The following is a 20,543-nucleotide window of genomic DNA, read 5'->3' on the forward strand; positions in this document are numbered from 1 at the left end:
CACAGCTGTGGCGGAAGTCTACGGCATTCTATTACATTGCTTTCAATGGGATCGGCACTGCTGCCGATCCTATTGAAAGCAATGGTTTCAGCCAAGCCCCGCAGAATGATTATCGAGGAAGGGCTTGAAATATAAGCCCTTTCCCGATAATCATCAATAAGTGTGTAAAAAAATTTAAAAAATTATTACTCACCTCTCCTGCGCTCAGCCGCGTCCTCCTGCTGGCTCCCCGGCACTGCTATTAAGCTCTTTCAGCAGTGAATGAATAGCTAAGAACTATGTGTGATTGGCTGAGTGCTCCACCAATAGCTAAGGAGTAGCTGCTATTGGCTGAGCCGTCAGCCAATCTGCACAGCCCTTTCAGGAGGCGGGGATTTTTAAATTCCCGACTGCTGAAAGAGCTTCATAGCAATGCCGGGGATGCAGCAGGAGGACGCGGCTGAGCGCAGGAGAGGTGAGTAATAAATGTTTTTATTTTTTTACACACTTATTGATGATTATCGGGGAAGGGCTTATGTTTCAAGCCCTTCCCCGATAATCATTCTGCGGGGCTTGGCAGAAAGCATTGATTTCAATGGGATCGGCAGCAGTGCCGATCCCATTGAAAGCAATAGAATAGAATGCCGCGGACTTCTACCACAGCTGCCACAGCTGTCACAGCTGTGGCAGAAGTCCGCGGCATTCTCCCTATGCTTTCAATGGGGCTAGCGCTGCTGTCGCTGACCAAATTGAAACCACTTGCGATATGCCGGTTCTATACCGGCCTCTTTCTTGCGCTGCGAGGCGAGAGTTTTCTCGTGCTCTCGCAGCACAAGAGAGAAAATATCGCAAGAGTGCGGCCACCCTAAATAAGAAGTTTCGTGTGTATTCACTGTGCTTTTTATGCATGCTGCCAGGAGACAGTGGGAAAAGAAAAGTGACATCAGCCAAAAATGTACATAAACACGCAGTGAAAACGATGCTTTTACACTGGCCAAAATTGCGTACGCCCGTGTGCATGAGAGTGAGAAGCAGAGAACTGTGAGATATGGAAAGAGCCAAACGAAGAGGTATCGCTCCACAGACTGAAACTGGGAGGGGGGGGGGAAAGTGCACAGAGCGCCAATAAAATAATCCAATAAAATGACAGCGAGTGCATAAAGTACCAATAAAGGAATGAACGCATGAATGAAATAACTTGTGCCGCCAGATATAGGAAACCACCACTTAAGCTAGCGAAGTAACCGCCATACAATGAAAACTGCTCAACACATACATACGGATCATAAAACTGAACGGGCCGCGAACAAGAACTGATGCAGAAGAACATAATACTGTATAGAAATGGCAGACGATGCAGGGATAACAGGACTCTCACAAGACCGGAGAGGGCAGACGATGCAGGGATAACAGGACTCTCACAAGATCAGAGAGCGCAGACGATGCAGGGATAACAGGACTCTCACAAGACCGGAGAGAGCAGACGATGCAGGGATAACAGGACTCTCACAAGACCGGAGAGCGCAGACGATGCAGGGATAACAGGACTCTCACAAGACCGGAGAGCGCAGACGATGCAGGGATAACAGGACTCTCACAAGACCGGAGAGCGCAGACGATGCAGGGATAACAGGACTCTCATAAGACCGGAGAGTGCAGACGATACAGGGATAACAGGACTCTCACAAGACCGGTGAGCGCAGACGATGCAGGGATAACAGGACTCTCACAAGACCGGAGAGCGCAGACGATACAGGGATAACAGGACTCTCACAAGACCGGTGAGCGCAGACGATGCAGGGATAACAGGACTCTCACAAGACCGGAGAGCGCAGGCGATGCAGTGATAACAGGACTCTCACAAGACCGGAGAGCGCAGATGATGCAGGGATAACAGGACTCTCACAAGACCGGAGAGCGCAGACGATGCAGGGATAACAGGACTCTCACAAGACCGGAGAGCGCAGGCGATGCAGGGATAACAGGACTCTCACAAGACCGGAGGGACAGACGATGCAGGGATAACAGGACTCTCACAAGACCGGAGAGCGCAGACGATGCAGGAATTACAGGACTCTTACAAGATCGGAGAGCGCAGATGATGCAGGGATAACAGGACTCTCACAAGATCGGAGAGCACAGACGATGCAGGGATAACAGGACTCTCACAAGATCGGAGAGCATAGACAATGCAGGGATAACAGGACTCTCACAAGACCGGAGAGTGCAGACGATGCAGGGATAACAGGACTATCACAAGACCGGAGAGCACAGACAATGCAGGGATAACAGGACTCTCACAAGACGGGAGAGCGCAGACGATGCAGGGATAACAGGACTCTCACAAGACCGGAGAGCGCAGATGATGCAGGGATAACAGGACTCTCACAAGACCGGAGAGCGCAGACGATGCAGGGATAACAGGACTCTCACAAGACCGGAGAGCGCAGACGATGCAGGGATAACAGGACTCTCACAAGACCGGAGGGGCAGACGATGCAGGGATAACAGGACTCTCACAAGACCGGAGAGGCAGTCGATGCAGGGATAACAGGACTCTCACAAGACCGGAGAGCTCAGACGATGCAGGGATAACAGGACTCTCACAAGACCGGAGAGGCAGACGATGCAGGGATAACAGGACTCTCACAAGACCGGAGAGCGCAGACGATGCAGGGATAACAGGACTCTCACAAGACCGGAGAGCACAGGCGATGCAGGGATAACAGGACTCTCACAAGACCGGAGAGCGCAGACGATGCAGGGATAACAGGACTCTCACAAGACCGGAGGGGCAGACGATGCAGGGATAACAGGACTCTCACAAGACCGGAGAGCGCAGACGATGCAGGGATAACAGGACTCTCACAAGACCGGAGAGCGCAGACGATGCAGGGATAACAGGACTCTCACAAGACCGGAGAGCGCAGACGATGCAGGGATAACAGGACTCTCACAAGACCGGAGAGCGCAGACGATGCAGGGATAACAGGACTCTCACAAGACCGGAGAGCGCAGACGATGCAGGGATAACAGGACTCTCACAAGACCGGAGAGCGCAGACGATGCAGGGATAACAGGACTCTCACAAGACCGGAGAGCGCAGACGATGCAGGGATAACAGGACTCTCACAAGACCGGAGAGCGCAGATGATGCAGGGATAACAGGACTCTCACAAAACCAGAGAGCACAGACGATGCAGGGATAACAGGACTCTCACAAGACCGGAGGGGCAGACGATGCAGGGATAACAGGACTCTCACAAGACCGGAGAGCGCAGACGATGCAGGGATAACAGGACTCTCACAAGACCGGAGAGGCAGTCGATGCAGGGATAACAGGACTCTCACAAGACCGGAGAGCACAGGCGATGCAGGGATAACAGGACTCTCACAAGACCGGAGAGCGCAGACGATGCAGGGATAACAGGACTCTCACAAGACCGGAGAGTGCAGACGATGCAGGGATAACAGGACTCTCACAAGACCAAAGGGGCAGACGATGCAGGGATAACAGGACTCTCACAAGACCGGAGAGCGCAGACGATGCAGGGATAACAGGACTCTCACAAGACCGGAGGGGCAGACGATGCAGGGATAACAGGACTCTCACAAGACCGGAGAGCGCAGATGATGCAGGGATAACAGGACTCTCACAAGACCGGAGAGCGCAGACTATGCAGGGATAACAGGACTCTCACAAGACCGGAGAGCGCAGATGATGCAGGGATAACAGGACTCTCACAAGACCGGAGAGCGCAGATGATGCAGGGATAACAGGACTCTCACAAGACCGGAGAGCGCAGACGATGCAGGGATAACAGGACTCTCACAAGACCGGAGAGCGCAGACGATGCAGGGATAACAGGACTCTCACAAAACCAGAGAGCACAGACGATGCAGGGATAACAGGACTCTCACAAGACCGGAGAGCGCAGACGATGCAGGGATAACAGGACTCTCACAAGACCGGAGAGCGCAGACGATGCAGGGATAACAAGACTCTCACAAGACCGGAGAGCGCAGACGATGCAGGGATAACAGGACTCTCACAAGATCAGAGAGCGCAGATGATGCAGGGATAACAGGACTCTCACAAGACCGGAGAGGCAGTCGATGCAGGGATAACAGGACTCTCACAAGACCGGAGAGCTCAGACGATGCAGGGATAACAGGACTCTCACAAGACCGGAGAGCACAGGCGATGCAGGGATAACAGGACTCTCACAAGACCGGAGAGCGCAGACGATGCAGGGATAACAGGACTCTCACAAGACCGGAGGGGCAGACGATGCAGGGATAACAGGACTCTCACAAGACCAGAGAGCGCAGACGATGCAGGGATAACAGGACTCTCACAAGACCGGAGAGCGCAGACGATGTAGGGATAACAGGACTCTCACAAGACCGGAGAGCGCAGACGATGCAGGGATAACAGGACTCTCACAAGACCGGAGAGCGCAGACGATGCAGGGATAACAGGACTCTCACAAGACCGGAGAGGCAGTCGATGCAGGGATAACAGGACTCTCACAAGACCGGAGAGCACAGGCGATGCAGGGATAACAGGACTCTCACAAGACCGGAGAGCGCAGATGATGCAGGGATAACAGGAATCTCACAAGACCGGAGAGTGCAGACGATGCAGGGATAACAGGACTCTCACAAGACCGGAGAGCGCAGATGATGCAGGGATAACAGGACTCTCACAAGACCGGAGAGCGCAGACGATGCAGGGATAACAGGACTCTCACAAGACCGGAGAGCGCAGACGATGCAGGGATAACAGGACTCTCACAAGACCAAAGGGGCAGACGATGCAGGGATAACAGGACTCTCACAAGACCGGAGAGCACAGACGATGCAGGGATAACAGGACTCTCACAAGACCGGAGAGCGCAGACGATGCAGGCATAACAGGACTCTCACAAGACCGGAGAGCGCAGACGATGCAGGGATAACAGGACTCTCACAAGACCGGAGGGACAGACGATGTAGGGATAACAGGACTCTCACAAGACCGGAGGGGCAGATGATGCAGGGATACCAGGACTCTCACAAGACCGGAGAGCGCAGACGATGCAGGGATAACAGGACTCTCAGAAGACCGGAGAGCACAGACGATGCAGGGATAACAGGACTCTCACAAGACCGGAGAGCGCAGACGATGCAGGCATAACAGGACTCTCACAAGACCGGAGGGACAGACGATGTAGGGATAACAGGACTCTCACAAGACCGGAGGGGCAGATGATGCAGGGATACCAGGACTCTCACAAGACCGGAGAGCGCAGACGATGCAGGGATAACAGGACTCTCACAAGACCGGAGAGCGCAGACGATGCAGGGATAACAGGACTCTCACAAGACCAAAGGGGCAGACGATGCAGGGATAACAGGACTCTCACAAGACCGGAGAGCGCAGACGATGCAGGGATAACAGGACTCTCACAAGACCGGAGAGCACAGACGATGCAGGGATAACAGGACTCTCACAAGACCGGAGAGCGCAGACGATGCAGGCATAACAGGACTCTCACAAGACCGGAGGGACAGACGATGTAGGGATAACAGGACTCTCACAAGACCGGAGGGACAGACGATGTAGGGATAACAGGACTCTCACAAGACCGGAGGGACAGACGATGCAGGGATACCAGGACTCTCACAAGACCGGAGAGCGCAGCGCGGGGAGTTACACTGCAACCCTTTGTCTTTCATTGGCAAATTAGTGTCTATACTAAAACCTTCCAGTAATTTAGTAATAAGAGGTAGCGTAAAAGTCTATCGCAGGCAAGTACTGGTCTCCATTAGGCTATGTTCACAAGGTGGAGTTCATGTTGGATATTTTTGCGCAAATTTTGTCTCTAAAAACTGTAGCAGAAATGCGTCACTAATGGCGGCTTCACGCAGGCATATGCGATTTTACGCGCGACTCAACGCAACGTATTTGCACTGTGTCTTTTTTGCGCATTTATCGGCATATTATACTGTACTATTTGCGCTTGCAGACGAACACACCGCGATATAAATGGCTATTAATTAGAGAGGAGTGAGCACGCTTGGATAAGTCAGTTACTCGAGCGAGCCTCGCTCTTCTCGAGTAACTGCATTCTTGTCCGAGCAGGCTCGGGGGGGGGGGGGAGGCGGAGGTGAGAGAGAGACAGATCTCTCTCACTCTCTTCCCCGCTACCCCCCGCTATTCTATGCCATCTAGCATTGGTGTAACTGCACTTGGTGACATCAGATTATGATGTGACTTGGGCTTGGACTCCACGGCAATTCATGAGACTCGAGGGAATAAAAAGTTGCAAGGAACCATTGTGAATCTGACCATGTTGGATTTCTGGCAACCTTGTCTCATCATAGGGAAAAAGTTGCTGCAATTCTACCCCAATTGCATGGATGTTGTATGGAAATCTGGTGTGCTGCAGTGGAGACCCAGCCCTGTTTTATGCGTAGTCTTTATTTTTATACCTGTCTCTATGTAAATGCCATGCCGAATCCTACACCACGTGATAGATTTTATGATAATCCATCGATATTATCATTTTTATGTTTAACTACTTTTAAAAGATTTAACCCTTTCCAATCCACTGTCTGACGTCTGAAGACACTATGATTTAAGGCTGTACAGCTCTAATCTTGGAAGACATCTGTCGGGGTTCTCTTACTGTATATTGCCAGTCTCTCTGCTGTCAGAGCCTATCCAACATGTCACTTCATGCAGTACTGGTTTTGGCCAGTATATAGCGCCGTTGTATAAATGGCAGAAAAAGAGTAAGCCCCTTAGGAAAACCAGGATACAAATTGGATTGGAAAGGGTTAAAAAGATAAAATGTGCTTTGCGTCACCATATTCTGAGACCCATAAGGCTGCCTGTCCATGGCCGAGGCGGATTATCGCTAGCGATATTCCGCCGCGGGGAAGCAGGGGGAAGAACTGACAGGTCCCCGTGGTGAGCCTATTTGATAGATAGGCTCACAGCGGAAATCGCAGCAGGCCGCGATTTGAATCCCGCGAGCGGACAATCGCTATGATTCTCCGCTCGTGAACATCGGGCTGCGCTTTCCATAGTTCTTCTATGGAAAGCGTTCACTGCGTTACCCGCGGCCAGATTATCGCCACGGATAACGCAGTGACATATCGCCCGTGGACAGGAGACCTTACTTTTTTATTTTTCTGTCTGTGGGGCAGTATGAGGGCTTGTTTTTTGTGTGACGAGATGTAGTTTTGATTGGTGCCATTTTAGGATACATATGACTTTCTGATTACTTTTTATCCAATTTTTTTCAGAAGGCAAGGTGTATAAAAATCACAAATCTGGCACAATGTGGTTAAGTAGCGCAATATTTTAACCCCTTTAGTGGCACACCCAGAAAATCTCCTAAAAATCAGTGTTGAAAGGTGCTGAAGGCTACCTAAACCTGCCACTGAAGGGGTTAATAGTTCAGATAGGATTTTTTTGTTTCATTTTAAGATATGATTTCCAAACTTTTATCAAACTTTACTTAGGCCCCCTGTCCACGGCTTGCGATATTCTACCACGGGGAAGCAGGGAGGAGAGCTGTCAGGTCTCCGCGGTGAGCATGCCACGTTTCGAATCCCGCGTGCGGACAATCACTATGATTCTCCACTGGTGGACATCGGGACTGCGCTTTTCATAGTAAGTCTATGGAAAGCGTTCACTGCGTTACCCGTGGCCGGATTATCGCCGCGGATAACGCAATGGACTATCGCCTGTGGACAGGCAGCCTTACGCTGCTTTTTTAGTCACACGAGGGGACTTTACCATGTGATCAGTTATATAGTACACTGCAGTAACTCTGTATTGCAATGTGCTGTGCTGTCAGCATTAAACATTTACACCCCCTGGCAGGGTGTGATAACAGTGCTAAGATGGAAGCTTTGAGGGACTACTGTTAGGACTCAGCACCCTGTGATTGTGTGGTAGGGAGACTGATGGGATGACAAAGGGAGCCCCCTCCCTCTAACAGCTTAGATGCCGTAGTGACTACCGACCACCTGCAATGCCCAGGATCTGAGCTAGATCTGATCCTGGGAGTTTCCATTGATACGAGCATCACCTATAAGCACCATAAACTAAGTTTATGGGCTTACAGGACAGGGCCGAAGAGTCCAGAGATGCACACACATCATGGATGTGCATGCACAGTGACTGCAGAAATGAGTCCAATGCATGGAAAGCCCGACGGGTTCCAGGACAGACAGCAAGGGACTGGGAAGCCAGGCAATTATAACCTGCACATCCCTGGACTCATTAGCCCCTGTTCTATAAGGCCATAAGCTCCTATAAGTCCTTATAGGTGATGACAGGTTCCCTTTAAACTCTCAGGATCGGATCTAGCTCTGATCCTGGCCGTTGGGTCCTTGGCAACATTTGTGTATGGCATGGGTATCTATAATCTAATCTATATATATATATATATATATATATATATATATTTTATTTTTTTCCACATTTCTATTGGCTGCACACCGGAACACAACGAGTGGCGGTGGGGAAGCATTGTGTTAGCGGAAGGTTAGTATTGTGGGGGGAGGGGGGTTTGTACTTTGCACCCTCATCTGCACTGCCATCCATGCCACCAATGACTTGGAAAACCCCTTTAAATGGGTTGCCTGGCTACTTTATGAAAATAAAATGTCAATGCAGATGAAGTAGACTAACAAGTCTAAAGCTGCAGACCCGCTGTTCACCCCGTTGACAGCGGAATCAGGTGCCTGTGCCTGCCAATCAGTGTCACCCTTTGGAAATCCGGCCATCCTGGTGCCCAGTCTGTGAACACTAATGCCAGGAGAACGGGCCATCAGGTCTCAACCTCTGATTGGAAGGCAGCAGTCATCTGACCAGCGGGTTGTCGCACTAGATCGCCAGTGCCGAGGATGGGTAAGCCCTGCTTGATTTACTATTTTAGGCCATCTGCACCATGTCATTTTCATGATGTAGCCGGACAACCCTTTTAAGTCGGACACTTCTGGGTGTCCAGCACTAACTTTTCCAGCCTTTTTTTTCACTCTTCTGTTGGATCAGACAAGATGGGCTACACTTCACACTCCACACACTTCAATAAGATTTGGATTTGGGCATCTATGACTATGTTGCCGGTTCATCGGTTGTCCTTTCTTGGACCATTTCTGGTAGATACAAACCCCCATATATCGGTAATACTACAAGACCTGCTATTTTAGAGGTGCCCTGACCCAGTCCCCAATACATCCCACTTGGACCCCTGTCAGAATCGCTCAGATCCTTACAAATGCCCATTTTTCCTGCTTCCAAACCATCAATGTCAAGAACTGACAGTTCGCTTGCTACATATCATATTGTAGTTCATTAACCAAGAAACACGTGCCTACTGCATCCATATGCTTATTATCTACATCCTGTCATTATATTCCTGGGGTATCCCTGGGGCGACCTAACCTCGGCTGCTATTGCATAGTTGCACGTGTTATGAAGAATGGACCTGTTCCCAGCAGATGGGTGGCTATGACTCATAATTATCTAATTACAGGGCTAATAGTACAATAAAGAAGGTAAAAACAAAACCTTTATATATGATGGCTGGAGAAATCGATTGCACACCTGATGGCAGTGCTGCCCAATGGGCGCCACAGAGTTAGAGCAGAGTATGTTGTAGTTCCATCCGTAATGCAGCGCTGCTTTACACATCCCCGTTCACATGCTGCATGTTACAGATCGCCACATCCCCAGCATGCTCTGTTTTTCCGAGGAATTCCTGCGGGAATTTTGGCCATTGTAATGAAATGGGTGAAATCTGCGCCAAAATCCTCCAAGAAAACTGCGCAGCGCATCGACTTGCGGGGCGAAATAATCCTCAAGGTGCGAAAATTGTCTGATATTTTAATCCCACGTCCGTGAGTCTTCACTGACATGTCGTAAATAATATCCGTATAAACCTCAAATTCTGATGTCAAGTCTGATGATTATACAGAGATAAGCGGCATTATATAGGTGCTGCTTATCTCTTCCTGCAGAACTAGTCTATCACACATCACAGGAAGTTTCTTCCACTGTTCAGCCATTGATCTGACTGACACGTATGAAAGGTAAGGGGTTTCAGCAGCTGCGGCGTGTATTATACGTTTGTGCCCAAGCTTCTGCAGAACCTCTTGATACGCACCTCAGCCGCTACAAAACCTAATAACACATGCCAGCTGCTGCAGAACATCATGATAAACACCTCAACGACTGCAAAAGAACACAACACACACCTCAGCTGCTGCAGAACCTCATACTATATACTTCAGCTGCTGCAGAACCTCATGATGGACACCTCAACTGCTGCAGAACCTCGCACAAACCTTAGCTGCTACAGAACTGCATAATACAACTTTTGCACAACTTTTTAAATAAATACCTTAGCAGCTAAGGAAACTCATAATACACACCTTAGCTGCTGCAGAACATCATATTAAATATTTCAGCAACTGCAGACCCTCATAAAACATCTCAGCTGCTGCAGAACATCATGATAAACACCTTAGCTGCTGCAGAATATCATAATACATACCTCAGCTGCTTCAGAACATCATAATGGACACCTCAGCTGCTGCGGAACCTCAGAATACACAACTCTGCTTCTGTAGAAGCTTTTAATAAATTCCTCAGCTGCTGCGGAACCTCATACTACACCCCTCAGCTGCTGCAGAACATCTTAATATACACTTACAATGCAGTGAATCTTCGTTGTACATATCTGTTTGATGGTAATTAATAAATGCTGCTTAGAAAGTTTTCCTTTTCTCTTCGAAAAGAGGTTGTGCAGCATCTGAGGTGTATATTATGAAGAATACCGTGCCCCCTACTATAAATTATAAGAACATCAGGAGCCCCTTTTGCGCTTTGCGATCTGTATAGACGCACTCAGCCTGCAGCCTCATACTTTTATATGGTCACTGAGTTCCCTGGTGACTTCTAATGTTCTCAACATTTGCTATAGGGGGCATTATATCCCATATATATGAATATTGCTCCTCACGTGGTCATTGATGAGCATGATAGGAATCAGATCAGCCATGCAGGCCTACGGTCACAGGAGAATTGTATCAGACTAAGCAGAATCCCGACTTCAAAAAGTATGCCAACAGCTCATTTAGAAAAGCTGGGGCTCCCTTAAAGGGTCTTCACCCAGCTTTTCCTGCTCCTGAATGGCAAATCTGGCAAACTGTGCAGAAGGAGATGATCTAACTGGGAAATAAGGGTGGCATAGGTGTAGTGGGGTCCATATTGGTGTCACTCAAAAAAATTAATAACTTAATGATGCGAAATCCGTAACTCTATCAAGCCGAAAACTGAAAGTTTTGGCAGCATCGTCACATCAACCTGTCGCAAAATAATAAATGCCCCCGCTCCATCCGGCTATAATAATAAATGCCCCCGCTCCATCCGGCTATAATAATAAATGCCCCCGCTCCATCCGGCTATAATAATAAATGCCCCCGCTCCATCCGGCTATAATAATAAATGCCCCCGCTCCGTCCGGCTATAACGGGAGTTACGTCAAGACCCGTGACCTGATCTCACCTGACCACATTAGGATGCTCAAAGGTCTCTAGGTGTCGTAGCACCGCCACCTCCCGGATGGTGGACAGTGGCATCCCCTCCTCTCCAGTCTGCACTCGCACCCGCTTCAGGGCAACAAAACGTCCTCCATTCTTCAGGTCCCGAGCCTTGAACACCTTGCCATATGCCCCCTCCCCGATCTCCGCCACACACTCGTACTGTTCATCTGCCAGGCCGTCCTTCTCCATCGTCATCATCACCCTTGGAGGGGGGGGATCCAGGGAAGAGATAGGAGCCTCGAGATTCACTCTTCCTCCTCCTTTCTTGTAGTCCAGCTGTGGACAGAGCTTCCTAGGACTGGGATGGTCCGAAGAAGCCGGAGCCCCCTAAGACAGCTGCAGACACAGCTGCGCACAGCTGGACGGAGAGATGCAGGAAGCAGCACATAGATAGCACCAGCCCAAGGAGATCACATTATCTGGAGGGAAGACACAGCGAAACGCGTGTGAACACGGGCACCAACTCACACTTGTCCATTCTACTTTGTATCGTACAACCCGCGGCTACGTCCCCAACCGGCCCCGGCGGTGCGTCGTTCCATCGCGTAATTAACGATGCAACAGAGCTAATCACCAGCTCCGAGTAGTAGAATGACAACTTCAGCTCTGCTACATCTATGCATGCAAACACCATAACAACAACTCGCTACATTATAATAATATTTACAAATACCAAATGCTATATACATACAATTCCCTTTACGTCATGACGTGTCTATTTAACGGGGCCACAATATTGCGCCATTTCTATCAAACTATTACGGCGGACACCTACAAGCATTGCTGCAGTCCGAAAAACAGTCAGGAGGCGCAACGAAGACATACCCCTCCCCCATAATATTAATAATTCCTCACCCATCTACCATTAATATGCAAATGAGCAAAATTCCCCCTTCAGTTGCGCCATTAATTTTGATATACGATATTATAAGGGCCCCTCCATAAGGGCGTGTTTCACGCGTGCAATCGACGCACGAAATGCGCAGAGGCTATAACCCGTACATGACCGTATTTTGTGCGTTTTTCAGTCGCGTAAACAAAAACCTAGCACGCTCTACTTCTCTGCACCAAGAGCCCCCATAGAAGTCAATGGAGGGGGTGCGCAAACGCCCGCGCAATACGCAAGGAGATGCGTAATACGCTGTGTAAGAACACATCTGGAACTCATAGCCATTTCAAGTGGTGCGTCTTTCTTTGCCGCGCGCAAATGTACATAAACTGTGGGCGGAAAAAGTATGGAAAGATCTGCCAACATGTGCGAAAAAAAGGCATTGTTCGCTTTGCAAAAAGTTGCACCAAGGCGAGTGCAAAATACCCGTACGCCCGCGCGAAGGAACCCTAAAATTCTTATTCGCCTAGCTGTAACCGTATAGGTCTCCACGGCTTATAGCCCACGCAGCCCGCGCTATTTACGCTTGCGATGGCGGTTTGTCGGAGAAGGTTCTCTTGTGCCCAGGTTACTTTTCCAAAAGTTAAAAAAAAATTAAAAATGTATCATTTTTTTTCAATCTTAACAGAAATGCTCATCGCTAAAGTCCAACGCCAGCAGCCGCGATGCCAGCGAGGAGGGGGCACGACTACGCAGCCCCCTGTGTTCTTTGTGCCCGATTCCAATGGAATATCATTCTTTCTGCGCACGCGACATTACTCGTTTTCTTCACATCTTGGACACAACTTTTCAAGCACCTGTTAACCCTTCGCCATCCCCCTCGGTGCTCGCCTAGCTCCGATCCTGAATATTCTCATCCTTTCTTCGCAAAGTCACCCACTCTGACTGCGCAATTTTTTGGACCGTGAATGATAATCGCCCCGTCTATGGGATCGAAGCGCGTCTAAATGTCCCGTCGGAATCCGCTGATTCGTTAGCGGACTGATTGACGATGAGGGGTTAATTAGGAATAACTTGCTTATTGCGCTGCGCTGATCCAGATGTTGTGGGCATTCTTCATCCATAGAGAGCTGAGCAGGATGAGAAAGGCTTCCAGAGCACATGGCATCTGCACAATGCAGTGCGAGGCATGCGGAGGGTGGCAGGGAGCCCCCCGGGGCACATTACCTGCAGCAGTGGGCACGGGGGAGGTGAGGTCCGTCCTGGGGCTCCTCTCCTCACATGGTCCCTGCAGCACAGCCCGGCCGGGCCACACAGGTAGCCGCTCACAGCTCCGCCATCCGCTCAGGGGGCAGGGTCACCGGAGAGGGGGCGCCGTGTCCACAGTCAGCGGGCAGCAGTGTGCGGCGGTGCCATGGCCGCTGATCCGTCCCCGCCGCCGCTCCTCTCTGCTCGCCGCTTTCTCCCGCAGCCTTTTTGTTGCTCCTTTTCCCACGCTGCTCAGTGTGACTTGACCCCTCTTCAAAAGTTTGACACAGCGCTTGTACATTTCCGCATTCCTCCCCATCTACAAAGCGCCGCCGCCTCCTCGGCTGCTCTCACTCCACATCCCGGGCACCGAGTACACCGGTGTGTATGTATATATATATACTCCACATACCGAGTACACCGGGGTGTATGTATATATATATATACTCCACACTACGAGTACACTGGGGTGTATGTATATATATATACTCCACATACCGAGTACACCGGGGTGTATGTATGTATGTATATATATATATTTATACTGGGCTGCCAGCACCAACTACACCGGGGTGTGTGTATATATATATATGTATATATACTCCACATACACACACACCATGTTTCCCCGAAAATAAGACAGTCTCTTATATTAATTTTTGTTCAAAAAAGGTTTAACTGTTTTACATGTATAGCTGCCTGGACACTATTTAAATTGACTTTTTTAATTAACTGTTAGCAGGGCTTAATTTTGGAGTAGGGCTTATATTTCAAGCATCCTCAAAAAGCCTGAAAAATCATTTTGCATCCTCTAAAATTCTGGAAAATCATGCTATGTTTTATTTTCACGGCATGTCTTATTTTCAGGGAAACAGGGTATATATATAGACATAGCATGGTGTATGTGGATATATATATGCTGCCCTGCAGAGTACACCAGAGTGTATGTATGTATATACTCCACATCCCAAACATCACATACACCAGTGTGTCTGCATGTTTATACTGCATTGCTAGCACAAAGTACACCGGGGTGTATGTATGTATATACTCCACTGCCAGCACCAATATACACTGGGGTGTGTATATGTATATACTGCACTACCAGCGCTGAGCACAGCATTGTATATATGTATATACTGCACTACCAGCACTGAGCACAGCATTGTGTATATGTATATACTGCACTACCAGCACTGAGCACAGCATTGTATATATGTATATACTGCACTACCAGCACTGAGCACAGCGTTGTATATATGTATATACTGCCCTACCAGCACTGAGCACAGCATTGTATATATGTATATACTGCACTACTAGCACTGAGCACAGCATTGTATATATGTATATACTGCACTACCAGCGCTGAGCACAGCATTGTATATATGTATATACTGCACTACCAGCACTGAGCACAGTGTTGTATATATGTATATACTGCCCTACCAGCACTGAGCACAGCATTGTATATATGTATATACTGCACTACCAGCACTGAGCACAGCATTGTATATATGTATATACTGCACTACCAGCACTGAGCACAGCATTGTGTATATGTATATACTGCCCTACCAGCATTGAGCACAGCGTTGTATATATGTATATACTGCCCTACCAGCATTGAGCACAGCGTTGTGTATATATATATATATACTGCACTACCAGCACTGAGCACAGCGTTGTGTATATGTATATACTGCACTTCCAGCACTGAGCACAGCATTGTATATATGTATATACTGCCCTACCAGCACTGAGCACAGCATTGTATATATGTATATACTGCACTACCAGCACTGAGTACAGTGTTGTGTATATATATATATACTGCACTACCAGCGCTGAGCACAGCATTGTATATATGTATATACTGCACTACCAGCATTGAGCACAGCGTTGTGTATATGTATATACTGCACTACCAGCACTGAGCACAGCGTTGTATATATGTATATACTGCCCTACCAGCACTGAGCACAGCATTGTATATATGTATATACTGCACTACCAGCACTGAGCACAGCATTGTATATATGTATATACTGCACTACCAGCACTGAGCACAGCGTTGTATATATGTATATACTGCACTACCAGCACTGAGCACAGCATTGTATATATGTATATACTGCACTACCAGCACTGAGCACAGCATTGTATATATGTATATACTGCACTTCCAGCACTGAGCACACCGTTGTATATATGTATATACTGCACTACCAGCACTGAGCACAGCATTGTATATATGTATATACTGCACTACCAGCACTGAGCACAGCATTGTATATATGTATCTACTGCACTACCAGCACTGAGCACACCGTTGTGTATATATATATACTGCACTACCAGCACTGAGCACAGCGTTGTATATATGTATATACTGCACTACCAGTACTGAGCACAGCATTGTATATATGTATATACTGCACTACCAGTACTGAGCACAGCGTTGTGTATATGTATATACTGCACTACCAGCACTGAGCACAGCGTTGTGTATATGTATATACTGCACTACCAGCACTGAGCACAGTGTTGTATATATGTATATACAGCACTACCAGCATTGAGCACAGCGTTGTGTATATATATATATATACTGCACTACCAGCACTGAGCACACCGTTGTGTATATGTATATACTGCACTACCAGCAGTCAGCACAGCATTGTGTATATGTATATACTGCTGTACCAGCACTGAGCACAGCGTTGTATATATGTGTATACTGCCCTACCAGCACTCAGCACAGTGTTGTATATATGTATATACTGCACTACCAGCACTGAGCACAGCATTGTGTATATGTATATACTGCTGTACCAGCACTGAGCACAGCGTTGTGTATATGTATATACTGCACTACCAGCACTGAGCACAGCGTTGTATATATGTATATACTGCCCTACCAGCACTGAGCACAGCGTTGTATATATGTATATACTGCACTACCAGCACTGAGCACAGCGTTGTGTATATGTATATACTGCCCTACCAGCACTGAGCACAGCGTTGTATATATGTATATACTGCCCTACCAGCACTGAGCACAGCATTGTATATATGTATATACTGCACTACCAGCACTGAGCACAGCATTGTATATATGTATATACTGCCCTACCAGCACTGAGCACAGCATTGTATATATGTATATACTGCACTACCAGCACTGAGCACAGCGTTGTATATATGTATATACTACATTACCAGCACTGAGCACAGTGTTGTATATATGTATATACTGGTAAGCGCCACTTACTAATATAAAAAAAGTGAAACGGATTGGAGTTTTGACATTGAGCTTGACAAAAACCACATGTTCCGCTAAACTCCCCGCAAATGTGAGGTGTGAGCAAATCTGCATTTACGTACGGTCTCTGTGGAAGAGTGAAAACACAATCAAATATTAGGTTACATGTGGAGAAATCTCTCAGATTGTTTCCACGATGAATGAAGTGATTGCGACGGTCTTCACGCCTGCGCAGCTGCTTTGACTTCACAAACTTGATGTGCTCGGTGAGGTGAGATGTTAGTTCACTTTTCTCTCATATGAGATGCTTGAGCAGCTCACTCGGGAGACATGTTGGCTCATTGCTTTCACATATTAGCTGCATGTGATTTACGGATTTAAGCTACTTGCTGAGTAGACATGTTCGCTCATTGTTTTCGCATATCAGCTGCATGAGATTTACAGACTTCAGCTGCACCGCGAGCTATGCATGTATACATTTGTGAGGTGTCATTTATTGGAGTCTCCACACAGGTGTCCAGCTGCCTCACGACCAGCTACAAACTGAGTACTGCTGTATCCATAGCAACTGAAGCCATGGGGGTATCTGGGGGATGTCGTCTGCCCGCAATCCCTCATTCAGTGCACAAGTATGAAGGACCTGTGATGATGTCACCGTCATATGATCAGGGGCAGAGCTCAGAGCCGCGGTGATAGATCACATGATGGTGACATCATCACAGATCCTGTAAGCATACGGCTGCTGTCTGGCACTGCTGGTTTAGGACCTATGATCATGTCACCGTCATTGCACCTCTAGGGTGTTTGATACATAATAGATAGTTCTGCTACATGCACATCACAGACACACACGGCTCTGCTACATGCATGTCACACATGCATGGCTCTGCTACACGCACATCACACCCACACAACTCTGCTACATGCACATCACAAACAGCTCTGCTGCATGCACAGCATAGACAGCTCGGCTACACGCACAACACACGCAACTCTGCTGCATGCACGTCACACACAGCTCTGCTACATGCACATCACACACACATTGCTCTGCTAAATGCACATCACACACACAGCTTTGCAACATGCCTGTCAAACACACAGCTCTGCTACATGTATATCTCATACACAGCTCAGCTACATGCATGTCACACACACAGTTCTGCTACACGCATGTGACACACAGCTTTGCTACATGCTCGTCACAGGCACACACAGCTCTGCTATATTGGCAACAAAGACACACAGGCACACACAGCTCTGCTACACGCATGTCACAGACACAGCTTTTCCATACGCACGTCACACACAGATCTGCTACATGTAAGTCACACACAACTTTGCTACACATACGTCACACACAGCTCTTCCACACACGTCACAGACATACACAGCTCTGCTACACGCACGTCACACACACAGCTCTACTACATGCACGTAACAGACACACACACAGCTCTAGTACATGCCCATTGCACATCACACACACTAAGCTCTGCTACATGCACATCACACACAGCTCTGCTACATGCTCGTCACAGGCACACAGCTCTGCTACATTAACAACACAGACACATAGCTCTGCTACATGCACATCAGAAACACACAGCTCTGCCACATGCACGTCACACACACAGCTCTGCTACACGTAAATCACACACACAGATCTGCTACATGCAGGTCACACACAGAGCTCTGCTATGTGCTCATCACAGACACACAGCTCTGCTACATTAATCACACGGACACACATCTCTGCTACACGCACATCAGAAACACACAGCTCTGCTACATGCACGTAACACTCACACAGCTTTGCTACACGTAAATCACACACACACAGATCTGCTACATGCATGTCACACACAGAGCTCTGCTACGTGCTCGTCACAGGCACACAGCTCTGCTACATTAATCACACAGACACACAGCTCTGCTACATGCACATCAGAAACACACAGCTTTGCTACATGCACGTAACACTCACACAGCTTTGCTACGTGTACATCACACACACACAGCACTACTACACACACGACACACACAGCTCTACTGCAAACGCATCACACATGCACAGCTCTGCTACATGCATGTCACACACACTGATCTGCTACACGCATGTCACAGACATACACAGCTCTGCTACACATACGTCACACACAGCTCTTCCACACACATGTCACAGATATACACAGCTCTGCTACACGCACGTCACACACACAGCTCTGCTACATGCTCGTAACAGACACACACATCTCTAGTACATACACATTGCACATCACACACACTAAACTCTGCTACATGCACGTCACACACAGCTCTGCTACATGCTCATCACAGGCACACAGCTCTGCTACATTAACAACACAGACACACAGCTCTGCTACACGCACATCAGAAACACACAGCTCTGCTACACGCACATCACACTCACACAGCTTTGCTACACTTAAATCACACACACACAAATCTGCTACATGCAGGTCACACACAGCTCTGCTACATGCTTGTCACAGGCACACGGCTCTGCTACATTAACAACACAGACACACAGCTCTGCTACACGCACATCAGAAACACACAGCTCTGCTACACATGTCACATTCACACAGCTTTGCTACACGTACATCACAGACACACGGCACTACGACACACATAGCTCTGCTACACACGCGTCACACATACACAGCTCTGCTACATGCATGTCACACACAGATCTGCTACATGCATGTCATAGACATACACAGCTCTGCTACATGCACGTCACACACAGCTCAGCTACATGCACTTCACACACACACCGCTCTGCTACATGCATAACACACATCAGAAACACAGCTCCGCTGCATGCATGTCACAGACACACAGCTCTGCTACATTCACGTCACACACAGCTCTGCTACATGTATGTCTCACACACAGCTTTGCTACTCGTACGTCACACACAGCTCTGCTACACGCACGTCACAGACACACAGCTCAGCTACATGCATGTCACAGACACACAGCACTGCTACATGCACATCACAGACACACATAGCTCTGCTACATGCACGTCACACACACAGCTTTGCTCCACGCACATCACACACACAACTTCGCTACCTGCACAACACACACAGCTCTGCTACATGCATGGTGACATCATCACAGGTCCTATTAGCACACAGCTGCAGTCAAGCTCTGCATGTTTTAGGACTTGTGATGACTTCACTATCATGTGATCAGGGGTGGAGTTCAGAGGCTCAGTGACATCACTTATAAATCACACAATTACTCATCATTCACAGACAGGTGGTTAGTATTTTGACTACCCTAGCAGCACTGAATCCTATATGAAGACAACTATTGTCCCACCAAAAAATTTCAGTCCTATACATCAACCAATATAACAGACCCAAAAAATAAATATCCAAGACAGGACTGCAGAAATTTATCATTAAAAATTGTTTATTGGGAAAATATAATAAAAGCATTTAAAAAACAGAACATAAAGGAAATACAGCATCACTACAAGAGAAATCCAAGAAGTTCCCAAAGAAAATCCTGCTACAATAGGCGCAACCAATCTCAGTGTCATGCATATAGTAAAGTGTTACCACGTAACCGAGG

The 20,543-nt window shown here is 48.0% G+C and overlaps 1 protein-coding gene across 1 annotated transcript in view; it reads right to left on the reverse strand.

The window, feature by feature from the left end:
• The window catches only part of CDK6 (cyclin dependent kinase 6), a 138,146-nt gene extending 124,188 nt beyond the window's left edge, over nt 1–13,958 (reverse strand). The window contains exons 1-2 of the mRNA XM_066585728.1: nt 13,646–13,958; nt 11,552–12,008 (exon numbers count right to left, since the gene is read on the reverse strand). Coding sequence (XP_066441825.1) covers nt 11,552–11,787 — 236 coding nt within the window. The 5' untranslated portion in view covers nt 11,788–12,008; nt 13,646–13,958. The remainder of the gene's footprint in view (nt 1–11,551; nt 12,009–13,645) is intronic.
• Nucleotides 13,959–20,543: the final 6,585 nt, after the last annotated feature.

This window comes from Eleutherodactylus coqui, chromosome 12 (assembly GCF_035609145.1).
Source record: "Eleutherodactylus coqui strain aEleCoq1 chromosome 12, aEleCoq1.hap1, whole genome shotgun sequence".
Classification (NCBI taxonomy): domain Eukaryota; kingdom Metazoa; phylum Chordata; class Amphibia; order Anura; family Eleutherodactylidae; genus Eleutherodactylus; species Eleutherodactylus coqui.